This window comes from Lasioglossum baleicum, chromosome 10, assembly GCF_051020765.1.
Source record: "Lasioglossum baleicum chromosome 10, iyLasBale1, whole genome shotgun sequence".
Taxonomy (NCBI): domain Eukaryota; kingdom Metazoa; phylum Arthropoda; class Insecta; order Hymenoptera; family Halictidae; genus Lasioglossum; species Lasioglossum baleicum.
Genome location: NC_134938.1, coordinates 13,235,529 through 13,255,736, shown reverse-complemented (window position 1 = coordinate 13,255,736; position 20,208 = coordinate 13,235,529). Strand labels below are relative to the sequence as shown.

General features: G+C 42.6%; 1 protein-coding gene and 1 long non-coding RNA gene across 3 annotated transcripts in view; both read right to left on the bottom strand.

Annotated features, from left to right (window-relative positions):
- LOC143213170 (uncharacterized) overlaps nt 1–20,208 on the bottom strand; it is a 137,303-nt gene that overhangs the window by 91,328 nt on the left and 25,767 nt on the right. The window lies entirely within an intron of this gene.
- Nucleotides 15,939–18,641, bottom strand: LOC143213168 (silk gland factor 1). The gene has a single exon (XM_076432780.1). The coding sequence runs from the start codon at nt 17,456–17,458 to the stop codon at nt 15,944–15,946; it is 1,515 nt and encodes a 504-aa protein (XP_076288895.1). The 5' UTR covers nt 17,459–18,641; the 3' UTR covers nt 15,939–15,943.

The window sequence follows — 20,208 nt, the reverse complement described above, 5'->3', positions numbered from 1 at the left end:
CTCCATTCTACAATCTAACACTCGTAGAAAATCATGACGTATAAACTTGTGGTTGAATCAAACAACTTCTTTTAATAATCCGAATTATTCAGAGAAGTACATGGATATTTGTATAATAAACATTTAGCCTACCAAGCATTAAAAGTATCTGATAAATATTGCCTTATAAAAATGGCAACGCTTTATTTATTTATTCCATTATTTTCCATAAATTGATTTTTATAATTTCGATAATAATTGGAAAATATAAAACCGGTCATTTGACCGTGGTAGGTTTAGTGTAAAACAGTTGATTAGTTTGATTGTGGAACTAAGTCTTCGTTGAGTGGAATAGGAAATAGTGAGTAGACATTTTTGTGATACTTATTGTGCCCGTTCATTTACTATGTACCATAAGCGAGTCGGTTGCGGTTAGATTCTATTTGCCGTAGCAATTTTTCCGCGGTATACGGTACGCTGGTATATTTACTGGAATAATTAAAGGCCGAGCACACTCGAAAAGTTACAGAACAGATATAGTGGTGTTATCGATATTTTCCGTTCGCTATGCTACCGGTAATTGTGGTCACGTGATATGCTAGTTTTATCCCTTTGATATCGATAGCCTGTTTCGTGGGTCGCGGGGGAATGCGTGGCTGCATTGCGTCGCCTGTATGCAGATATTTGCACGGGGCGTACATGTGCACGCGGTGTTAGTCAGGCTAATTTGCAGCTTCGTTAATTTATGGTTGCGCAAGCGTGAATTTCGCGTCGCCAGCAAAGGCGAGGAGTCAAGGTTCGTGGGGAATCAGTGACAAGATGTCTGACCAGAGAAGCATAACCGCGATCATGCGCGCGTTAACCTAACTTTCCGAAATTACAATTTTTAACACTAAAAGCGATTGAAATGTTTCAGCTTATATGTGAATGACAAAATTCTATTTATTTAGATTTTGTGCAATTTTTACTGCAATATAATCATTTTAATCATTGCAAAATGAAAAATAAAAAATCGGTCATTCGACCGGCAGTGATAGGTTTAGTTGTTAACTGTTAAATTAACCCCTCCATATTTATTATAAATTGTAGTATTTTTCATTTGTCAACTTTTTCGCTCGCATCGATTTCTTAGCTGCACACTGAGATCATTTGAAGCAACATTTTCCTTTGCAAAAATTGCGTCCGCGGCTTCGTTAAGGAGTTATTAACGTAAAACCACGGACCAATCAGAGCGCGACCTAGACGCGTGTTGGCACAGTCGTGTTTTTCGTTAATAACTCCTAAACAAAGCCGCGGACGCCATTTCTGCAAAGGGAAAAGTCGCTTCAAATGATCTCAGGAATCCCCTATTTTTCCGAATTTTGAATTTTTAGAAAGTAATAATAATAACATCTATCAGTGTTACACCCGAAAAATCTTCAACAGCGAATAAAAAAACTAAAACCAGCTCATGTTAAACTCCCATTAAACCGCTCGAAAGAATAGAACAACATGTAAAAGTAAATCTGAGGATCTGGGTACCCGTGATCGGCAACGCAGGAGCGTAGTTGGATGGTCGGGTGCCCTCGGTACAATAGTTAAACAAGCCTCACCGCCGAAAAGACGGGAGCGGCGGCGTAACGAGTCTTAGTTAACGGGTGGACAATCGAGGTGCAATCTCCCGCGGATTATTCGGCATGATACACAGCCAGATATACATTGAGAGGTACTACAAACCTGTGTATCTCGCCAATATTTGACTAAATCATGAACAATGTTTGATTGTACACAGGGCTGTGAGAGAGAGCGCGCGCGCGCGCGCGTCGACGTTCGTACACGAGCGCTAGTTCTCTCGCGCACACTCGCTCGCGCGTGGATACTCTTGCGCCTGGCTCTGTGTGTGTGGGTGGAGGAGCGTGAGCACGAGAGCTCCGCGTTCGATATAGGCTCTCTCCTCCATTTCAGCGGTGAAGAGAGAAAGAACCGGTGCTTTGGGGAGGGACGGCGAGGGGAAGGGTGGGGCAGAGATGTATAACGAGTCGGTGGAGGGGAGAGGCCGAAGAACCTAGGCAGGAGAGAGAGAGAAAGAGGGAAGTGATGACTCGGTGGGAGGAGGATGGAGCTGTCGCACGTTCGCAAGAAAGGGAGAGATAAGACGGGGAAGGGAATGAGGTGGAAAAATAGACGCGAGAAAGTAGCGATGGGAGCACTCTTCAAACGGGGGAACGCCGGGGCAACTAGACCTCCCTGAAACGGTTCTATTTTTTTTTCAAACAGTTCCGCCGTTACAAACATTCATGTTGCGCCTGTAGGGGTTGGTTGTGACTAATTGTTCGACATTTTGCATCGACGCTCTACCGGCGAGAGACAGACTGTAGCAACAAACGATTTGTAAATCGTAAAATAAAAAATGTTTGCATTGATCGCAAGGCACAGGAGCCAAAGAAAAATTTCATTCTTCTTTCGATTATCTTGTTATGGTGAAACTAGTACACCGGTGGCCTTGAATCTTTTTAATACCTCCACCGTTTTAAATTGTACGTACCCGTTTTTGTCGTAAATGCATAAAATCCGCAGGCTAGTTATAAATAGTTGTAAGTGGACAGCGAATGTTTATGCAAAACACAGACATTTTTTGACATAACAGTATTTTTTAACTCTCCTAATGTTTTTATTACGCCCGCACATTTTTCTCACAAAGTTTGTTGAAAAATTGACGGGGAAAGTAAATATTTCCAAATATAATTACAGTACAGTATTTCAAAGTTTGTTTATCTATAGATAAATAATTTAAGGTTACACGTGGAGCATTGAAGTCAAAATGGCCGTTCGGGGCAGGTTGACCGCTAACGTCTGGGGTCACACGATCGAGGTCGATCAACCTCGGTAATAACAATTTATAATTATTGAAGAAACGAGAAATACTATTCACCACCCCTATTCTGAATCTCAAAAAAGAACATATTCTTCTTCCAAAAAAAAAGAATCGCAACTCTACAAAGCAATAGTATACTGGGTGATTCGGTCGCGTCGAGCAAACAGTTTGTCGCCTACGAGCAGTCTCATGATCGACCGGAGAATGCGTTAAACACACAGGCAAACAAATAAACAATATTCCGCGGGATTGGGGATGCACTGGAGAAAGAATTGTTCCCATCGCTACAGAAAAGTAAGAGGAGCGAGAGTCAGCGAGAGCGAGGGAGAGGGAGAGAGAGAAAAGGGAACCGTGGAAGAAGTAAGCGAAGGCAAGGGTGAAAGAGAAAAAGAGTCTCGACGTTCTGGAGAACGTTGAAAGTTCGAGTCGAGCGTCGAGTGGCGGTGGGGGGTGAGGCGAAGTGCGGGACGAAGGAGGGATGGCAAAGGCGGGAGGGAGAACAGAGGGGAGACGTAAAAAGAAGTGGAAAAAACGAGAAAGGGGAGCGCGAGCGAGGGAACGGCTTGGTTGGAGAGGGAGCGACGATCGAGGGGAGGGGAGACGGTTGGGAGTGGGAGTGAGACGAGGAGTGGTGGTTGGAGGGCTGTCGCGAGGAGTCGAAGAGTGGGGGGCCGATATCGACGGACAGGAGAGGCCCTGTACGAACAGTCTCTCTCTCTCCTCTCTCTTGTAGTCTCTCCCGGCGCGCGGCGTCGCGCTGCTCGAGAACGAAGACACGAAGGGGTAGGAACCCCCTCGGATGGAATTTAACGCTTCATCGGCTGGTTTTATCGTCGCCGGCCTCGCGACAGAATGAACCCAGTCGTTAATTCGGCTGATGTTGCTTTTGCTCGGGCGATGCTCGCGAAAGTAGCCGCTCTGCTCCCATGTTGATCGTGAATTATCCCCGTCGCGTTCGTGGAAACGCGAATTGTAAATGAAGAATTGCCGTCTGTCCGACTCTGTAATGCAACACGTCTTGATACTTTGAGAAATTGTAATGACGCGGTGCAAAATCTGAAAATATTTTTCGGATCGTACTTCTTATACACTTTTACAACTGTCCATGTAAAGCCCTGTTTCTATGTATACATATTACAACACTTTTGCAAATCCTGTTTTGTCGACTCAAAATATAAAAATGAAATTGATAAACAGAGATTTTTATGCACAACACAAATTGCCTGCATTCGTTGCCAGAAGTAGGAGCGACGTATTTATTTATTTTCTTAATCGTTTTAATCGGCAGTATTAAATTCTATAAATAAATGTTGTTTCTATTTTTATTTTCATTTTTATCATAAATGCATAAAATCTGCAATCGAGTGGTGTGTAAAGACTTGAACGAAACTAGTGATGGCTGCCATGAATTTGTTAAAATCATCCCCCTTGAGTGGGTTGAACAGAAACAAGTCAGAAATAGTACAGTATAATAATAATAAATAATAAATATTGTTCAGATGACACATAACAACTTGACAAATAATATTTCGTGCCGATTATTTTGTAGAAACAGGAATGAAATTAAATTTTCATGAAAATATGGGCACATTAATAGAATCTGGATAATGTATAATTTAAAATTGATTTTGATGTTGCCTCTCCTATCGTGGTCACATGACCACGTACGTGACACTCGATTTAGGGGTCGATTTAAGACCAATAAAAGCTAGATAGGCGTAATAAGAACTTTTAATGCGTGACGTAAAAGGGGTAGATAAGATAGTAAAATCGCCACGGCCGTAAATTCGGCCGGCGGTATCTGCTAAAGGAAAATCAATATACCTTCGGGAACACATTCGCCCGATTACTCTGATCCCGTCGATCGTTGTAGCGTAATTATTACACACAATTTTTCCGTTTCTCTGTGAACCCAGCCCTAACGCTTGCCTGTAAACGGAGCTTAATTTTTCGGCCCATATACTGCACCAATATTTCGTGTACAGAAAGATACCGTTTGTTACAATTATTACATGAATCGTATGACAAAATTGTTTAAAATTACGTGGTTATAAATTTACAGTGAATTCACACACAGGAAAGATTGTTTGAAAAGACGTCGCCTTTGTAAATAATGTTTAGTGTATAAAAATTGAACACAGGAAAATGCAGAATTATTTAGACAGATTTAGTGTTATTCTTTAAAGAATTTAGGTATGTACATGTTTGAACGCAACTATATCACTTCTGTTGTTTACCACAATTTATTTCGATAAATATTTTGATTAAAGAAAAATATTGTTTCACCATCGATCCCATGACATGTTACAAACCATACAACTCGGGACAGTTATCTCAATAACGGAACGGTTCAAATATTTTTTCCCGGTCTACATTTTTCATTAATAAACCAAACATCGAAACTGCTGCGACTCGATGTTCAATAATAACCCAAGATTCTTTGACTTGCAAATTTTTCTTGCAGATAATAATAACTTCTGCGCACCTAGTCGTAGTCCAAAATCAAATATTTACTTTTAAAGTCTCTTTTATTCTGTGCAGTAAATGAACAGATTGGTTCGGGAGCTGTTAAAAATTTTAGGAGATCAGCCTGTACGATTTTCTTTAAGGGAGAAGCCTGTCAGCATGATTTTCAATAGCCAATAGCAATATGATTGTCAATTCTCAATATCAGAAAACAATTTGGAAATATTTATTTGAAAAGAATCCCTAAAGAAATAATTCGACATGAGGTTTCATTTAAAAAGAACCTATAAAGAAATAATTGTACAAGACATTCCATTTAAAACCAACCCTTAAAGAAATAATTCTACAAGAGGTTTCATTTAAAAAGAACCCATAAAGAAATAATTGTACAAGACATTCCATTTAAAAACAACCCCTAAAGAAATACTTATACAAGACGTTTCATTTAAAAACAACCCCTAAAGAAATAATTGTACAAGACGTTTCATTTAAAAACAAACCCATAAAGAAATAATTCTACAAGAGGTTTCATTTAAAAACAACCCCTAAAGAAATAATTGTACAAGACATTCCATTGACAAACAACCCCTAAAGAAATAATTCTACAATGGTTAACTGCGTTGCTTAATATTGAATTCCATTCGCAAAGATTCATGGGGAATTATTCAATAGAATTTAAATTAAAAATAGGTAGATCGACTCCAAATAGTAGAAATATTTAAACAATTAAAGAATGCTGTAGTATTATTTCCAACTAAAAAAAATTGTTAAGGAAAGAAATAAATACGTGGCTTCTGTATCAGCGATCGAATGCAGACAATTTTTATTTTGCATAATGATTAATGTAACGATAATAAAAATTGGGAAGAAATTAAATTGCAATAGATTTGTCTTATTTTCATATAAATAGAGAGACTTTTAGCATGACGTGGCTCTAATTTTAATAACACTGTGTCAGCGGAAGCGCCAGCTGATTTGGTTCGATCGCCACGCAACGTTGATCGGCCTCGATAATCCCTCATTACGTGTCGATCAAGTCGATTGTATCGCGGAATCGTTATCGGCCTTGTATTTCATCGAAACGTGCTCCTCGAGCCGAGGAAAAGAATGTTACGGCGGCAGTTCTCCGTCGGTCGCCAAGCGAATCACGTAATTAATGAGCTGCGCATTGCACACAGAGATTAGGCGACCAAGGGATTGGCGAATAAAAATGGCGAGTCAATGAGCACCGTCATAACACCCGGAGTGCCCGTGCGGATTCTACCGGATCGGATCGGGCAAATATTATTACACGATTTTGTTCATTCTCCGCTTCCCACCAAAAATTCTGCAAGCAAACGTGAAACGAATTTATTAACCAGCAGATCCTTTGTTTATTTAGTGAGTATCGTGCACTCCATTTCTTAATTAGGCAATTATCTAATTATAATAATTTTTTAGAATTAATACTGTGCGACAACTTTTTCTGAAATTGTTCCATATTTTATTCCGAATTGTTTAGGATTAATACGGTGTGACAACTTCGTCTGAAATTGTTCTAGATTTTATTCCGAAATGGATAGGAATTTTGAAATATTTTAATTTTAATTTTCCATGGTAAACGTTCCAGCAACGTGAAATCAAAAAATATCTTTTGCACAAGTATCGAGGCCCGTGGAACGAAGAACGAGTACCGTGTTCAATACTCAGCGGCGGACCGTCAATTTCGGGGCCCTGGGCTACCACTGTTCAGGGGCCTACGCAATTAACCCAAATTAACTGAAGTATCAAAAATTTGTGTATAATCCCGCGTATCGTTAGCTAATAATAAAGCTACATTAGTTTTTTCATTAAATTTCGCGACTCGTAAAACCCAGATCTATTTTTAACACGAATGTTTCGCTAATTGCATAAAATTTTCGTCCCATTTCGAAAGCCCTCGACGCTACTTCGAAACCGTCCCGCAGATTCGCACGCGATACGCTCAGGGTCATTCACCTTTGCTCGGATCGTGTTGCACGAATTACAAAATATCGAGTGTTTGACATGCCTGCACGATAGCGATATCGATTCGCTCCACTTGCTTTCGATACATCCCTCCCGCGCATTTTTTGTTCCCTGTCGACGGAGATGACGGATGAAATCCGGAGAAGAAACTCGCGGATTCATGCCGCGCTATCTTATTGTTAGATTCGGACACTCGTGACGGCTGTACACGCGTGTCCCGAACTTTATCGGACACGAAATCTTCTGATTAGGTTCGCCGTACGGCTCGAAATAGGATTTTACATTGTATCGCATACCGACGATACGAGATTATGGGAAATAGGCCAAATAGTGGAAACGCGGTTCCGAGAAAAAAAAAATACAGCAGAACCTCCATTATAGAATTATTTTCCTTGTATCAACTTATTCCGGAGAAACAGTATTCGCGTGAGAGAATTTTTCGAATGGCGAGTCGTCTGAGGCGCCATTGAAAATTGCCATAGCATTATTCAAAACAGTTTTAACATTATTCAATTTGTCTGTATTCTATAAATTGTAAAAAGCTCAACTGAATATCTTTTAGAGATATGAAGGTCACCTTCATTTTTTTAAATGGAGTGAGATATGTTTTAATAAAAAAGTACTAACCTATGTATGTCGAAAAGTTAGTAGTGCACGAGATATTTCAATTTAAATAATTCTAAAACACCATTACTGTCGTACAAAAATACCAGTCGTACTTACTGTCTTACAAGGGAAGTACCCCGAGTGTCTGAATTCGATTTCGATAATTTTTTGTGAGATGATAGTACATGGATCCCTAATTATGTATGCAAAATATTAGGTGTAGTTACTCAATAGTTTCAAAGATATAAACAATTAAAGTTTAATAGCTTTCCAGTAGCCGTGTAAGCAGGTTGCGTGATTCACAAGTATGAAACTTGAATTGTTTATATCTTTAAAACTATTGAGTAACTACACCTAATATTTTGCAGACATCATTAGAGATCCATGTACCATCATCTCACAAAAAATTATCAAAATCGAAGTCGGACACTTGGGGTCCTTCCCTTGTTAGTACATACACACGACAGTAATGGTGTTTTAAAATTATTTAAACTGAAATATCTCCTGAACTACTAACTTTTCGACATACATAGGTTAGTACTTTTTTATAACGAATGTCCAGCTGCATCGATTCCATTAAAAAAATAAAGGTAACCTTCATATCTCTAAAAGAACTTACATAAAAACAAACATTTTTTTGGTATCGTATGAGCCCCGTTTAACCATTCAACTTTGTCTTTCAGACATTTGACATATCTTTAAAAACAACAAAGATATTCAAGGTGGTCAAGTTAGGTGAAATACCCGGTATAAGAAAATAGGTTCCATTTGATATGCACAATGTAAGAAAAATTACATAGAACAAAAATGATCTGGGTTGAAACACAGACACACAAATATCTTGATCTTCGAATTTAAATTGCTTCGAGTGCGAGGGGTTAATTATTTCGAGCTTCTAGTAGTAATTAATAATTATTATATAATAATAAATATAATAGTAAGTAATAATTAAGCGTTGGGTCTGTATGCAAAATAAAAATAGTCTGCGTTAGTTGTAAGAGATAAAAACCAAATAGAAAATTCCCTCTTAATGATTTTCATATATTGGAAATGATACATTCATATTTCTAAATTGAACATTTTTTTTTTTATTTAATGCAATTTGAATCTCCAGGTAGAGATTATAATGCCGCATTTAAATTGAACATGATATATTAACACATTATCGACCGGTACACGGCTAAAAACTTTTTAATGGAACCTTCAATAGCAACAGCAATTTTTATTGTGAACTAACAAGTAACCCTCAATAACGTCGTCTAATAGTTTCATTTAAGATTGCAATGTAATAGAAAGTTTCTATGCTTTCTTTTGGTACAGCACAATTATTGAAAATCATATTAATAGGCTTCCGGTAGGTAAAGTGTTAATATTCTAAAATTGAACGTGAAATAATACATTATATTGATATTTTAAAATCGAACAAGATATATGTATTCATATTTTAAACTTGATTTGAATAAATTGACCCATTGATATCTTCAAATTGATTTTCATACCTTGAATCTGCAATCGCTTACTCAATTCACCTACAATTTAATAGACTATTCGGTCTGAAATTCTTTGACCTTTCCACCGAAAGCTCGCCGAAAGTGGAGGAGGATGGAGCGACGAAAGTTGCGGTGAGAAACATGGACACAGATTTCGTAGAAATACGTGGATTTATTGAAACATTTACATCCTCGTTAGCTCGCGTCTCATCGGTCTCCGTCGCTGGGGACGGAGATCCGCCTCATTCGCACACAAACGGCGTGTCCTTGCCTAAGGTATGTGTATGTATGTACAATCAGCCATCATCGGACGACCGATCGCTTCGAGAACGGGCATGATTCGGGAACACTGACCGCCGATTCCGCGTTTCCGAGTCAACGAAATCAGCTTCCCGCTTTCGAAAGAGTAAGGAACGCGAAGAAGAAGAAGAAAAACAAATTGGAAAAGGAATGAAGTATTGTTCCGGGATCTCTTTTCAAATATTCGCGCGCCTTCGACCGTTCGCCAACGATCTCTCTTTTCCGAACGAGGCTCCCGTCGTCGGATAACTATGCATCAGAGCAGTGGTGAGATATCGTGCTCGATTTTGTTATCCCCGTAAAATACTATCCCGCTGATTTAACTGCCCCAGGGCTCCACTACCTCGTCATAATAGATACGTTACTGTTTCGGACGAGCACGCGCGAGAAATCTTGCACAATATCTCACCACTCTATCAGAGTCGCCAGATTGAGATTTATCCCCCTACTCTACTCTCCCCCCACGCGTCCGCCCGGTCACGTGACGCGCTCCGCCTCCGTCGTGCGTGTCACGTGACTGATCCGGTAGAGTGGGGGCGTTTCCCCTGATCCGGCGACTCTGTTCGGCGCAGTCGATGGAGGGGAAACAGAGGGAGAAACGCAAAATCGAGCGGAAAACGAAAACCGAGAGCTTCGGGTCCGACGAGCTTCACAATGATCGGTGATCTTCGGCGATGTGCTCTCTCTCTCTCTCTCTCTCTCTCTCTCTCTCTCTCTCTCTCTTTCACACACACACCAGTTTGCTCTCTTCCTCGCGCGCGCGCACACATGCATCCTCTATTTACAGGGCTTTCTTTCCGTGTAGTAACATGTTTCAAAAGCGATCCTCGAATACGTAATTCGAGCACGACTTTTCGGACGTCAGCTGCCAGTTAAACGATTTTGAAACATGCGGTATAATGTTGTCTCTGTCTCTCAGTCATACTTGTGTTCTCCACACTCTCTCTCTCTATATATATATATAATATATATAATATATGTGTATATATATATTATATATACCTAACATAATGTATCGTTAAAGACTCCATTTATTTATATATTTATATTTATATTTTTTATTTATATTCATATTTATATTCATATTTATATATATATATATACTCTCTGTAACATATACATATAATATTGTACAATCATACGCGTTTACGTTGTGCGGCTATCTACACGTATCATACAAAAACACTGGACGTGTCCTGCGCGACGCTTTCAACAAAATTTATGATTCATAGATCTGTCTGTGTATGTGTTACGATTAGACTGCGGATTTTATGGATTCACTGACAAAAATGAAAAATTTCAAGCAGTGGACATGTTAAAAGTGTTTAAGGACATCATTGTATTATTTTCAGCTTAACAGGATAATTAAAAGAAGAATACAATGTTTATTTGGCTCCTCTGTCCTGTAATCAATGCAAACATTTTTTATTTTGCATAAAGATCCGCAGTCTAGTTGTGATTGTGTGTGTGTGTCTGTTCGAGTACAACGTAACGAATGCGCGCACCTCTACACGGGATATTACACAGGCGTCCTTGCAAGCCTACGTTCATTAATTTAGACTTATTCTCACGGGTTATCACATTTTACGCTCTCCGCCGACGCTTTCGCGATCCCGAGACGGCCGGCGAACGAGCCTCTCTTTTCCTCGAGCGAGAGATCTACCGACGGATTCGCGAACGCGAACCGCCATCGTGAATCCTCCTCTCATCCCAAACGTGACCTTGAACGCCTCTTTCAATCACTTCCTCTGCCTTGTTCAACGAGACCACACGAAAACGTAGCCGCACGAACGCGACGGAGATCATGTTGCCCTTGAGTAACGAAGGACTTTACTGCGTCGTCTCGTTGGACAATGTGTCGAAACGATTAACGGGAAAATTAAATGGTGGGTTCGCTTTTGAAAATTCGACGTTGAAATGAAGAATGGAAGTTCAATATAATTTGAAGAGCACTCAAGAAACTAATTTTATTGGTTTACGAGGACTGCGATACTGAAGAATGAGAGTCGAACAAAATTGCAATAGTACCCACTAAAACTGGTTATTTTATTGGTTTACGAAGATTGCAATGCTGTAGAATAGAAATGAAACAGGACACGAGAAATACTATACAGTAAGGAGCATAATTGATTCCACACGCTTTAAATCAGAACAACTTCTTTATGAATGGAGCATACGACTTCAATTTCTCTGTAAGGCTAGAAGAATTAGTTTAGTAAACGATGTGTAAAAAATATGATGTGAAAAACAATAGGAAAAATTGATTTCTACGACTTTTTTAGCTGGGCCAATTACGAAAATTCAAAAGATGTGTCTGGTCAACTGGTATGAATTATATAAGCTCTGAAAATTTCATTGAAATTGGTTAATTGACTTACAAATTATAAACGATCAAGAATGGTAAAACTTGCCACTTTATGGTACGCTATAAATTACCACTTTTGATCGTTTATAATTCGTAAACCAATTAACCAATTTCAATGAAATTTTCAGGACATATATAATTTATACCAGTTGACCAGACACACCTTTTGTATGTTGTATTTGTATCAATTCCGTCGGAATGCATTTTTTCAACATAGTTTTTACACATCATTTACTAAACTAATTCTTCTAGCCTTACAGAGAAATTGAAGTCGTTTGGTCCATTCATATAAAAGTTATTCTGATTTCAAGTGTGTGGAATCAGTTATGCTCCTTACTGTACACCGACTACGATGAAGATCCATGAAAATTGTATTTCATGGACCGAGATCAGACGAAGAAGTGAAAAAAAGGCACATCAGATCCAATTGAGTAACCTCCTCCTTTTTCGAAGTAGGTTAAAAATTGAAATTAGGGGACTTTCAAAAATGCAGAACTAGGATGAAGATTCGTAAAAATTTGATGGATCTGAGACCAAACTTCACCAAGGGATGCAGTGGAGCCTCGATTATCCGGATATCTGAATTTCCCATAAAGAAGTGTCATTAATCATCGATCGGAACGGAGAGTTGCAACCCCGAAACAAGGAGGAGGATCGAGCCCCGATTTCGGCTTATCGGCTCGAGATCACGATCCAGATAAAAGCCTAATTGTAGCACCGACAAAAATCATTCGGTGTAAACCGCGCGAACAATTGCACGCTCGACGATAACGAGCCGAGGAGAGACAGAGAGAGAGAGAGAGAGAGAGAGAGAGAGATGAGACACATTACATGCCGATCGAGATCAACGACCGGTGAAAGAGGCATGTGTCAGGAACAGATAATCCTAAAAAGACCTATGCTATCGGCTTCCAGTATCAATCTAACGCGTCGATAAACATACTTGCTAGACGATTGTGGACGCTTTTTCTTTCCTTGGGACAACAATCGTGAGTCACAGAGACACCGACGATCGTCGGCGGATGAATCGAACTCGATCGACTGGAGATCGGCATCGCGATCGCTTGCCTCTAGATCTTCGATGTACCAATCAGCGACTGCGAATATTTATGCGGAATAAAAATTCCACCAATCGTGAACAATCAAAAGTCAACTAAAAAGTTGCTTCTTTCTTTTTATAATAACTTTAATCGGATGAACTAGTCGAATTAGAGAAACCAGGCGAATTTGTTTTAAACTGCACCCACTCACAAATTTTTCAAGTGCATTCTAAAAAAGATGAACTAGACGAATTAGATAAACTAGAGTGATTTGTTTTAAACTGCACCCACTCACAAATTTTTCAAGTGCATTCTAAAAAAGATGAACTAGACGAATTAGATAAACTAGAGTGATTTGTTTTAAACTGCACCAACTCACAAATGGAGAATTTGCATTCTAAAAAGGCAGATAACAATATTTTAAATAATTTTCATAAATTGGAAATAATGAGAGAGAATTTGTAATTTCCAACAGATGGCAGATACTCTGTAAATATTTATTTTTGTAATATTGTGTAATTTTGTAAATGTCACGTGACGTAACACAAAATTGCTTAGATCAAAATATCCCTAGCTCTGACCTAACCATTCTCATAGCTACCCTAATCGATGACGTTCAAGATCCTTCACAGCTGAATTTGTCAATGTTTTGATACATATTTTTGAAGGGTTGTCTAATTAAAATAATCTAATAGTCTAATTAATTAAAATAAAAAGAAAATTTAACTGACTGATCGAATAACGACTTTTACACTTCTTGAAAGAATTTGAGAACGTCAATGTGCCAGACGCAGCTCGCAAAAATTCTAAAAGAAATACGAAACAAACAATTTTTATTTCACATAAAAATACGCAGTCGTTGTCAAGCTATCAATTTGTTTATTAAGCTCAGCGCACGTTTCTAACATAAGTAGCACCATTGATTCCTTCTAAATGTTACGAGATTATAATCGTTAATTTAAGAAAGCAGATTTTTCTGAACGTATAAAAAGGATACAAATATATTTCGATGGTTATTAGAATTGATATTTTCGTACATACACTGCGCTAAAAATTAATTTAATAAAACAAGTATAAAAAGGTACATATTATATCTTTTTGTACATACGCTATAATAAAAGTTAATCTAACGTCTCAGCAGATGCACTTTTGAAATATTTAGAAGAAGGTATAGATCGTCGAAGACAGTCTTTATTGACTAGAGACCGATTAATAAAAATCTTTCCCTAAAACCGAATATTTCCCCTGGAAACTCATTTCCTCCCTAGATTTTAGCTCCATGTACCCTAACTCCATCAGTAGACTGGGGATCCCTATTCATTTATGGGTCCCGAGAATTTTCTTCGAGTATAAAATTTCACAGAATTAGGAAAGCCAACTGAAATTCAAAAATTGCATCAGGATACCCATCGCGCAACTGAATTACTATCATCCCAGGGAACCGATTAAACAACGTCCTCTCAATCCCGATAATTACCTCGATCTACGACCTATTCAGTGTACACACTGGTTCCTTTTTCCTCGACGAGGACATCCGAAATCCTGAGCGACTCCGACTTAGCAAATGGCTCGGGGTAGTCCCCGGGCGTTAACGATCCTCAGCAACGGATAAAAAAGAAGAGAAAGATCTCGGCTAAAAAGGAATCGACGCTCTCGATCCAGGTCAATCCTATTCAAACTCCATCAGCGGCTGAAATATCCAACTTCCGACACAATTCTCCCCTAATGAACCCGCCCGCGCGTCCCGCCCGCTGAAAGAAAGAGGATCCTCGGTCTCAGGGACTCAGAAAAAAAGAGGATGAGAGGATGTTCGCGTCTCGAAGAGCTGCGAGGAGCTTTCCGCCCTAGATCCGCTGGCTTTAACGATCTACCAGAATCCGAAAATGTCTCCGGGCGACCTGGGATGGTCGCGAAGGGCCTCCCGAAAATTCCCGTAAGTCCTGGTGTATTCGAGAATCTTGAATTACGATTTCGGAAGAAATTCTGCCCCGGCTAGACTGCACATCTTTACGCAAAATAAAAACATTTCGCCTTGATTGTGGCAAGCAGGAATACCATAAAAAATTGATTTCATCCCTTAACGACTTTGTTACATTAGAACATTCTTGACTTTTCGACCAATTTCTTCGTAAACACATAAAGATCCGCAGTCTGGCCTACACGAAGCCGAGAGACATTTTCACCCCGGCCCTGCCCGACCCGACATTTACATGCTACCACGCACCTCCATCAAAAATTTCCATCCCCGTCGGACGGGATCGCGACCCTTCGTGGATCCGCGAAACGGGATCGTCCGCGTCGGAACGAAAGGGAACGGAAACGGACTCCGGAGTCCGCGGGCTACTCAGAATCGCCTCGTGCAATCGTTGTCGCGTATCACAGAAAACCGACGCGTCGCGACGCCCCGAGCAGCCAAAGGGAGACCTTCGGCAAGACCGAACTCGACACTCGCGAGACTGATGTCCTCACCCTGAAACGAAGTCGTTGATCCTTAGACGATATCCTCTTCGTCCTCGTCCTCTTCTTCGTCGTCGTAGTCGTCCTCGACAACATGAGTAGCGCAAGATTCCGGGTTTGTCTCGTCGCAGCGACGTCGTCGTCGTTGACTGGCAACGTTGACGGTTGCGTCGGACGTGTCGGCGTCGTTGGCGACGGACGGCTGCGAGTTAGGTTGGCAGGAGACGGAGGACGACGACGGCGAGGACAACGAAGACGACGAAGAGGACGACGGATGTTGTTGGTGGTGATGCCGATGATGTTGGTAAGCGAGGTCTGCCATGGTGGAGGGTGCGTTATTGGCGGCGTACGCCGCAGCAGCAGCGGCTCAGGCCAAGGCGTAGGGGTGTGTAGCGTGGTGTCACAATCCTGGTGCAGCGCTGACAACTGTGGGCGGTGGTGGAGCACTACTGCTGGCAACGCTGGTCGCGTGATGATAGAGCGGGCTCTGGTAGTATTCCTGATGATGATGATGGTTGGTCATGTTGTGCATGGGCACGGCGGTGTTCGGGCTCGTGTGCATCCCGTTGTGATGATGATGGCTGGGCGGCGCGGAATGCGCGTGAGGATGATGCGACGAGCCGAAGTTCGCGTAGCTTTGGTGCAGCTGCTCGTACATCTTCATCTCCGGCGGTTTGGTGTCCTGAGCACCCGGCGAGGTGCCAGCCGTGGCTCCCGGTAGTAACCTGGTGATGCTGAACGGGTGGCTGGCAGCGGTGTACGGAGGTTCCTGCTTCAGGCTACTCGCCATACCGTGGTGCAACGCGGATGAGTCGGGGATCAGATGCGGATGAAGACTTCGGCTGACCATGGCGGTCAACTCGTCGTGCGCCGCGCCCAAATCCTGCCCGAGGAGACCGCCTATGTCCGTCGCGTCGCTCTTCAATCCAGCGTGATGCTGATGAAGACTCGCGGCGTGGTGATGATGATGGGACGACACCAACGAGTGTTGATCCTTGTCTTCCTGCTGTTGGGTGCCGTGGTGTAGAGACGACGGGGTCCTGCCAGCCGCCGGGGCGATACGATGCGTCGGGCTACTGTGCTCCACGGTCGTCCCGGTGGCGGTGATGCTAGTGTGATGTTGCTGGTGTTGCTGGTGCTTGTTCGACTGCCTGGTCAGCTCCTTCTTCTCGTCTTTGAACCTTTTCTGTCGACGCAGGTAGCACCCGTTCTCGAACATGTTCCCGCTCTCCGGGTGCAACGTCCAGAACGAACCTTTCCCCGGCTTGTCGGGCGTGCGCGGCACCTTGACGAAGCAGTCGTTGAAGCTGAGCGAGTGCCTGATCGAGTTCTGCCAGCGTTGCTGGTTCTGTCTGTAGTAGGGGAACAGGTCCATGATGAACTGGTAGATCTCGGACAGCGTGAGCATCTTGGACGGCGCGTTCTGGATCGCCATGGTGATCAGGCTGATGTACGAGTACGGGGGTTTCGCGGCGGTGTAGCTGCGACGGTAGGATTTGTCGGCGCGGACACGTTGCAGAGCGGAGTTTGGCGAGTCCGGCTCGGTCAGAGATAAAGGGTCTCTGGAGACTCCTGTGCCGCCGGCTGGCGTCAACGGACCGTATCCGACGGCGCCCATGCACGCGCTACCGTTCGCCATCGACGTGCCACCGTAGCTGCTCATACCGCCGCCTCCCATCGTCGCCATCCCCATAGCGGAGCTGACCGAGCTCATGTTGAATCCGCCGGCGCCTTGCGGGCTGCAGCTAGGCCCGACACCGACGCCCATCGACATCCCCATCGATACGCAACCCATCGAATTGATCGAGGTGTACGCCGGCTGAATACTGCCCATATGGGACATCGCGGCGCTGGTCATCGCGCCTCCGAGGCTACCAGCGTCGCCGTACAGCTTCTGTGACTGGAGCATGGTCATAGAGCTAACCGGCGCCGGGATGGCAGACTGTTGTCTGCTCGTCAAACGGGAATCATGAAAGCCTCGGTACCACGACTGCTGATAATGCGACGCTCCCTTAATCTTCTCCACCGACGGCGCAATCCTATCACCGGACCCGGCGCTGGTTCCTCGAATCTGTTTTTTTTCTCTCGCTCGCTCTCTCTCTCTCTCTCTTCAACTCCTTCTGTCACTGATTCGATCGCACTTTCTATGTCCGGAGAAAAAAAAACAATAGCAGTGTTTTATACCACCAAAAACTTCACAGTCATCGAATAGAACAGTACACACTTGTTCCTTTTCTTTTCGCGCGAGCACGCGACGCGAACCACAAAATTATACACACTGATTCGAGCACACTCGGATTCTTCTCGCGGTCACCTTCTTCTCGGTCCTCGACGAGAATTTCACACTGTATACGGTCCAACGGCGAGCCGAAAACTCACCACTCGATCGAACGGATCAACGCAGTTGATCTCTGTCCGTTGGTTGAACAACGCGGCGCGGCTAGACTACGAGAGAAGGCAGTGGTGTACGCGAGTACGCTGATCGTGGCGCGGGTCTCTCGCTGAACACACAAGAGCAGTTGTTTGAGCGGGGCCTGTTTGAGCCGCCTCACCTCCACTCTCCCTCATTCACCAGTCTGTCTCTCTGTGTGCCGTGTGGATGGAGGCCGGTTAGCGAGTGTACTCCGCTACTCTTGAGTCTCCCGATCTTGTTCAAACACGCCCCACTCCGCTGGCCCTTCGCCGCGCCTCTACGCCGCCCGGTCGAATCCGCGCTCGGCGATCCCCACCGGTGGCCGACGCCGTCCAATCATCGTCGCGTGGCCACGGACTAGGTCCGGGGTTCGCGTAAACGTTCCCTTCGCGTGTCGCGTGAATCGGTGGCGCGATAATGCCACGGCTGGCTCGGACTCTCCTCGCGCGCAGCTGCGGGACGCGTCCCAACGCCGCTTGCGCAATCCCCGCAATGACGACGACGCCCGGCGCGCCGACCACCACGTACGCGACGGCAGCGTCGCGTTCTCTACCATGTCATGTCAACTGTCTGTCCGCCACGCGTTTGACACCTATCGCGCGTCACGCGACCCCGACGCATCGCGTCGCGACGCTTTCTTCAACCGGTCCGCACCACTTTCGCCACCGTTCACCTCCTACGCCCCCTTGTTTCTTCGACATCGCCGCTCTCTATCCATCTCGCATAGCCACCCCCGTCCTCCTACCACCCTCCAACGCCTCCCCCTCGTCTCTCTACGTCCTCCTCACCCCCCCTCCCCCTCGCGCACAGCTTTTTCGCGGATCCTACAGTACGAGTTCGGTCGACGACGCGTTTTCGCCGCGATTTCCGACGCTCCCGCGATGATCAGCACCGTGCGACGCCTCTCGCCGACCCCCCGAAGATGGAAGATCCATGGTGCGCGATCTGGAATACCGAGGTTCGTTCTTGACTCATTGTTCTATGATTTTTCCTTTGTTCTCGGGGATAGCTGCATCTGTCGTTTCTGAGTTGATGGAGAGCGAGATTGTTGCTTTGATTTTTCGAATTTGTAGACGAGTTTTGTTTGTACTGTGTACAAGTTTTAAAGATTTTGCAGTCGGAGCTATTCTAACGTGAAAATTAAACGTTCCTTTCGGTATAAAATCATTCCATTGTGTATGATCCTTTTCGTTTTATTCTAACGTGAAAATTAAACGTTTCTTTTTCATTTTATGGGCATGAGATGGATATAATGCCTCGTACATTAATTAAATGTGTAGGCATTGATTAGATACAACATGTTTGATGATGTAAACAATATTGTGAATAATGCCACAGCAATTTTTAGTAGTGACTCTGAGCCACCCCTCGACCACTAAGGGTTGAAGAATAGATGGTGAAGAATACTTTTATCTTGCAGTTTCACTCGTGACGAAACATTCGAACAACGTTAATTAAACGTAGATGCGGCTTTCTTCGAATTCAGGAAATTTTAAGAATTTTTCTATCATCAATATACAATGTATTAACCATTAGAGAAAATATAGACACAGTACTTTTCTTCTAGAAGATTTTATACGAAGAAAATCTGATAATCAGTGGAACCATAAACTAAATCATAGTGCAAGGGGTTCATCAAAATGGAGCAATGTTATTTTAGTGGTGGCGGGCTCTCGATAAACGCTGTTAATTGTTTCAAATAAATGTAACGCTGTCCGTACCTTTGTTATAGTGTAAACAAATGATAATTGATGCTGTGCCAATTTTGTTATACTGATTTTCGAGGCTCTAACGACGCTTGTTGCGTGCCGTCGGCGGAAACAGGACGCCATGTCTGAAATGAACAATCATAATTATTTATAATGTATAAAATTATTCTTCGTCATGATTGTTACTTCCAGTTCTTTCATTTTAGACATAATTTATACATATATAGTTGAGTAATTGATATGTAGAAAATTATGTAAAATTACAGAAATGTACAGAACGATTTTTCATCGTGATTCCTCGTCAATGTTTCACACAGAAACTGTCTCGTTAATTAACAATCAGTCCGATCCTGATTGATTCAAATTTTTCCTTCAGTCCGACGGCAGAGAGTTTGCTCTTCAGCATTGAAATGCACGAAATTGTTCTTTGACATAATTCTTCATCTATTTTCAATACCATTGTTCACATATTCTCAATTCTCCAATTTTCAAGACGCAAATAGTTTGCTTAAATAGAAGTCAGACTAGCAGATTAAACATTTT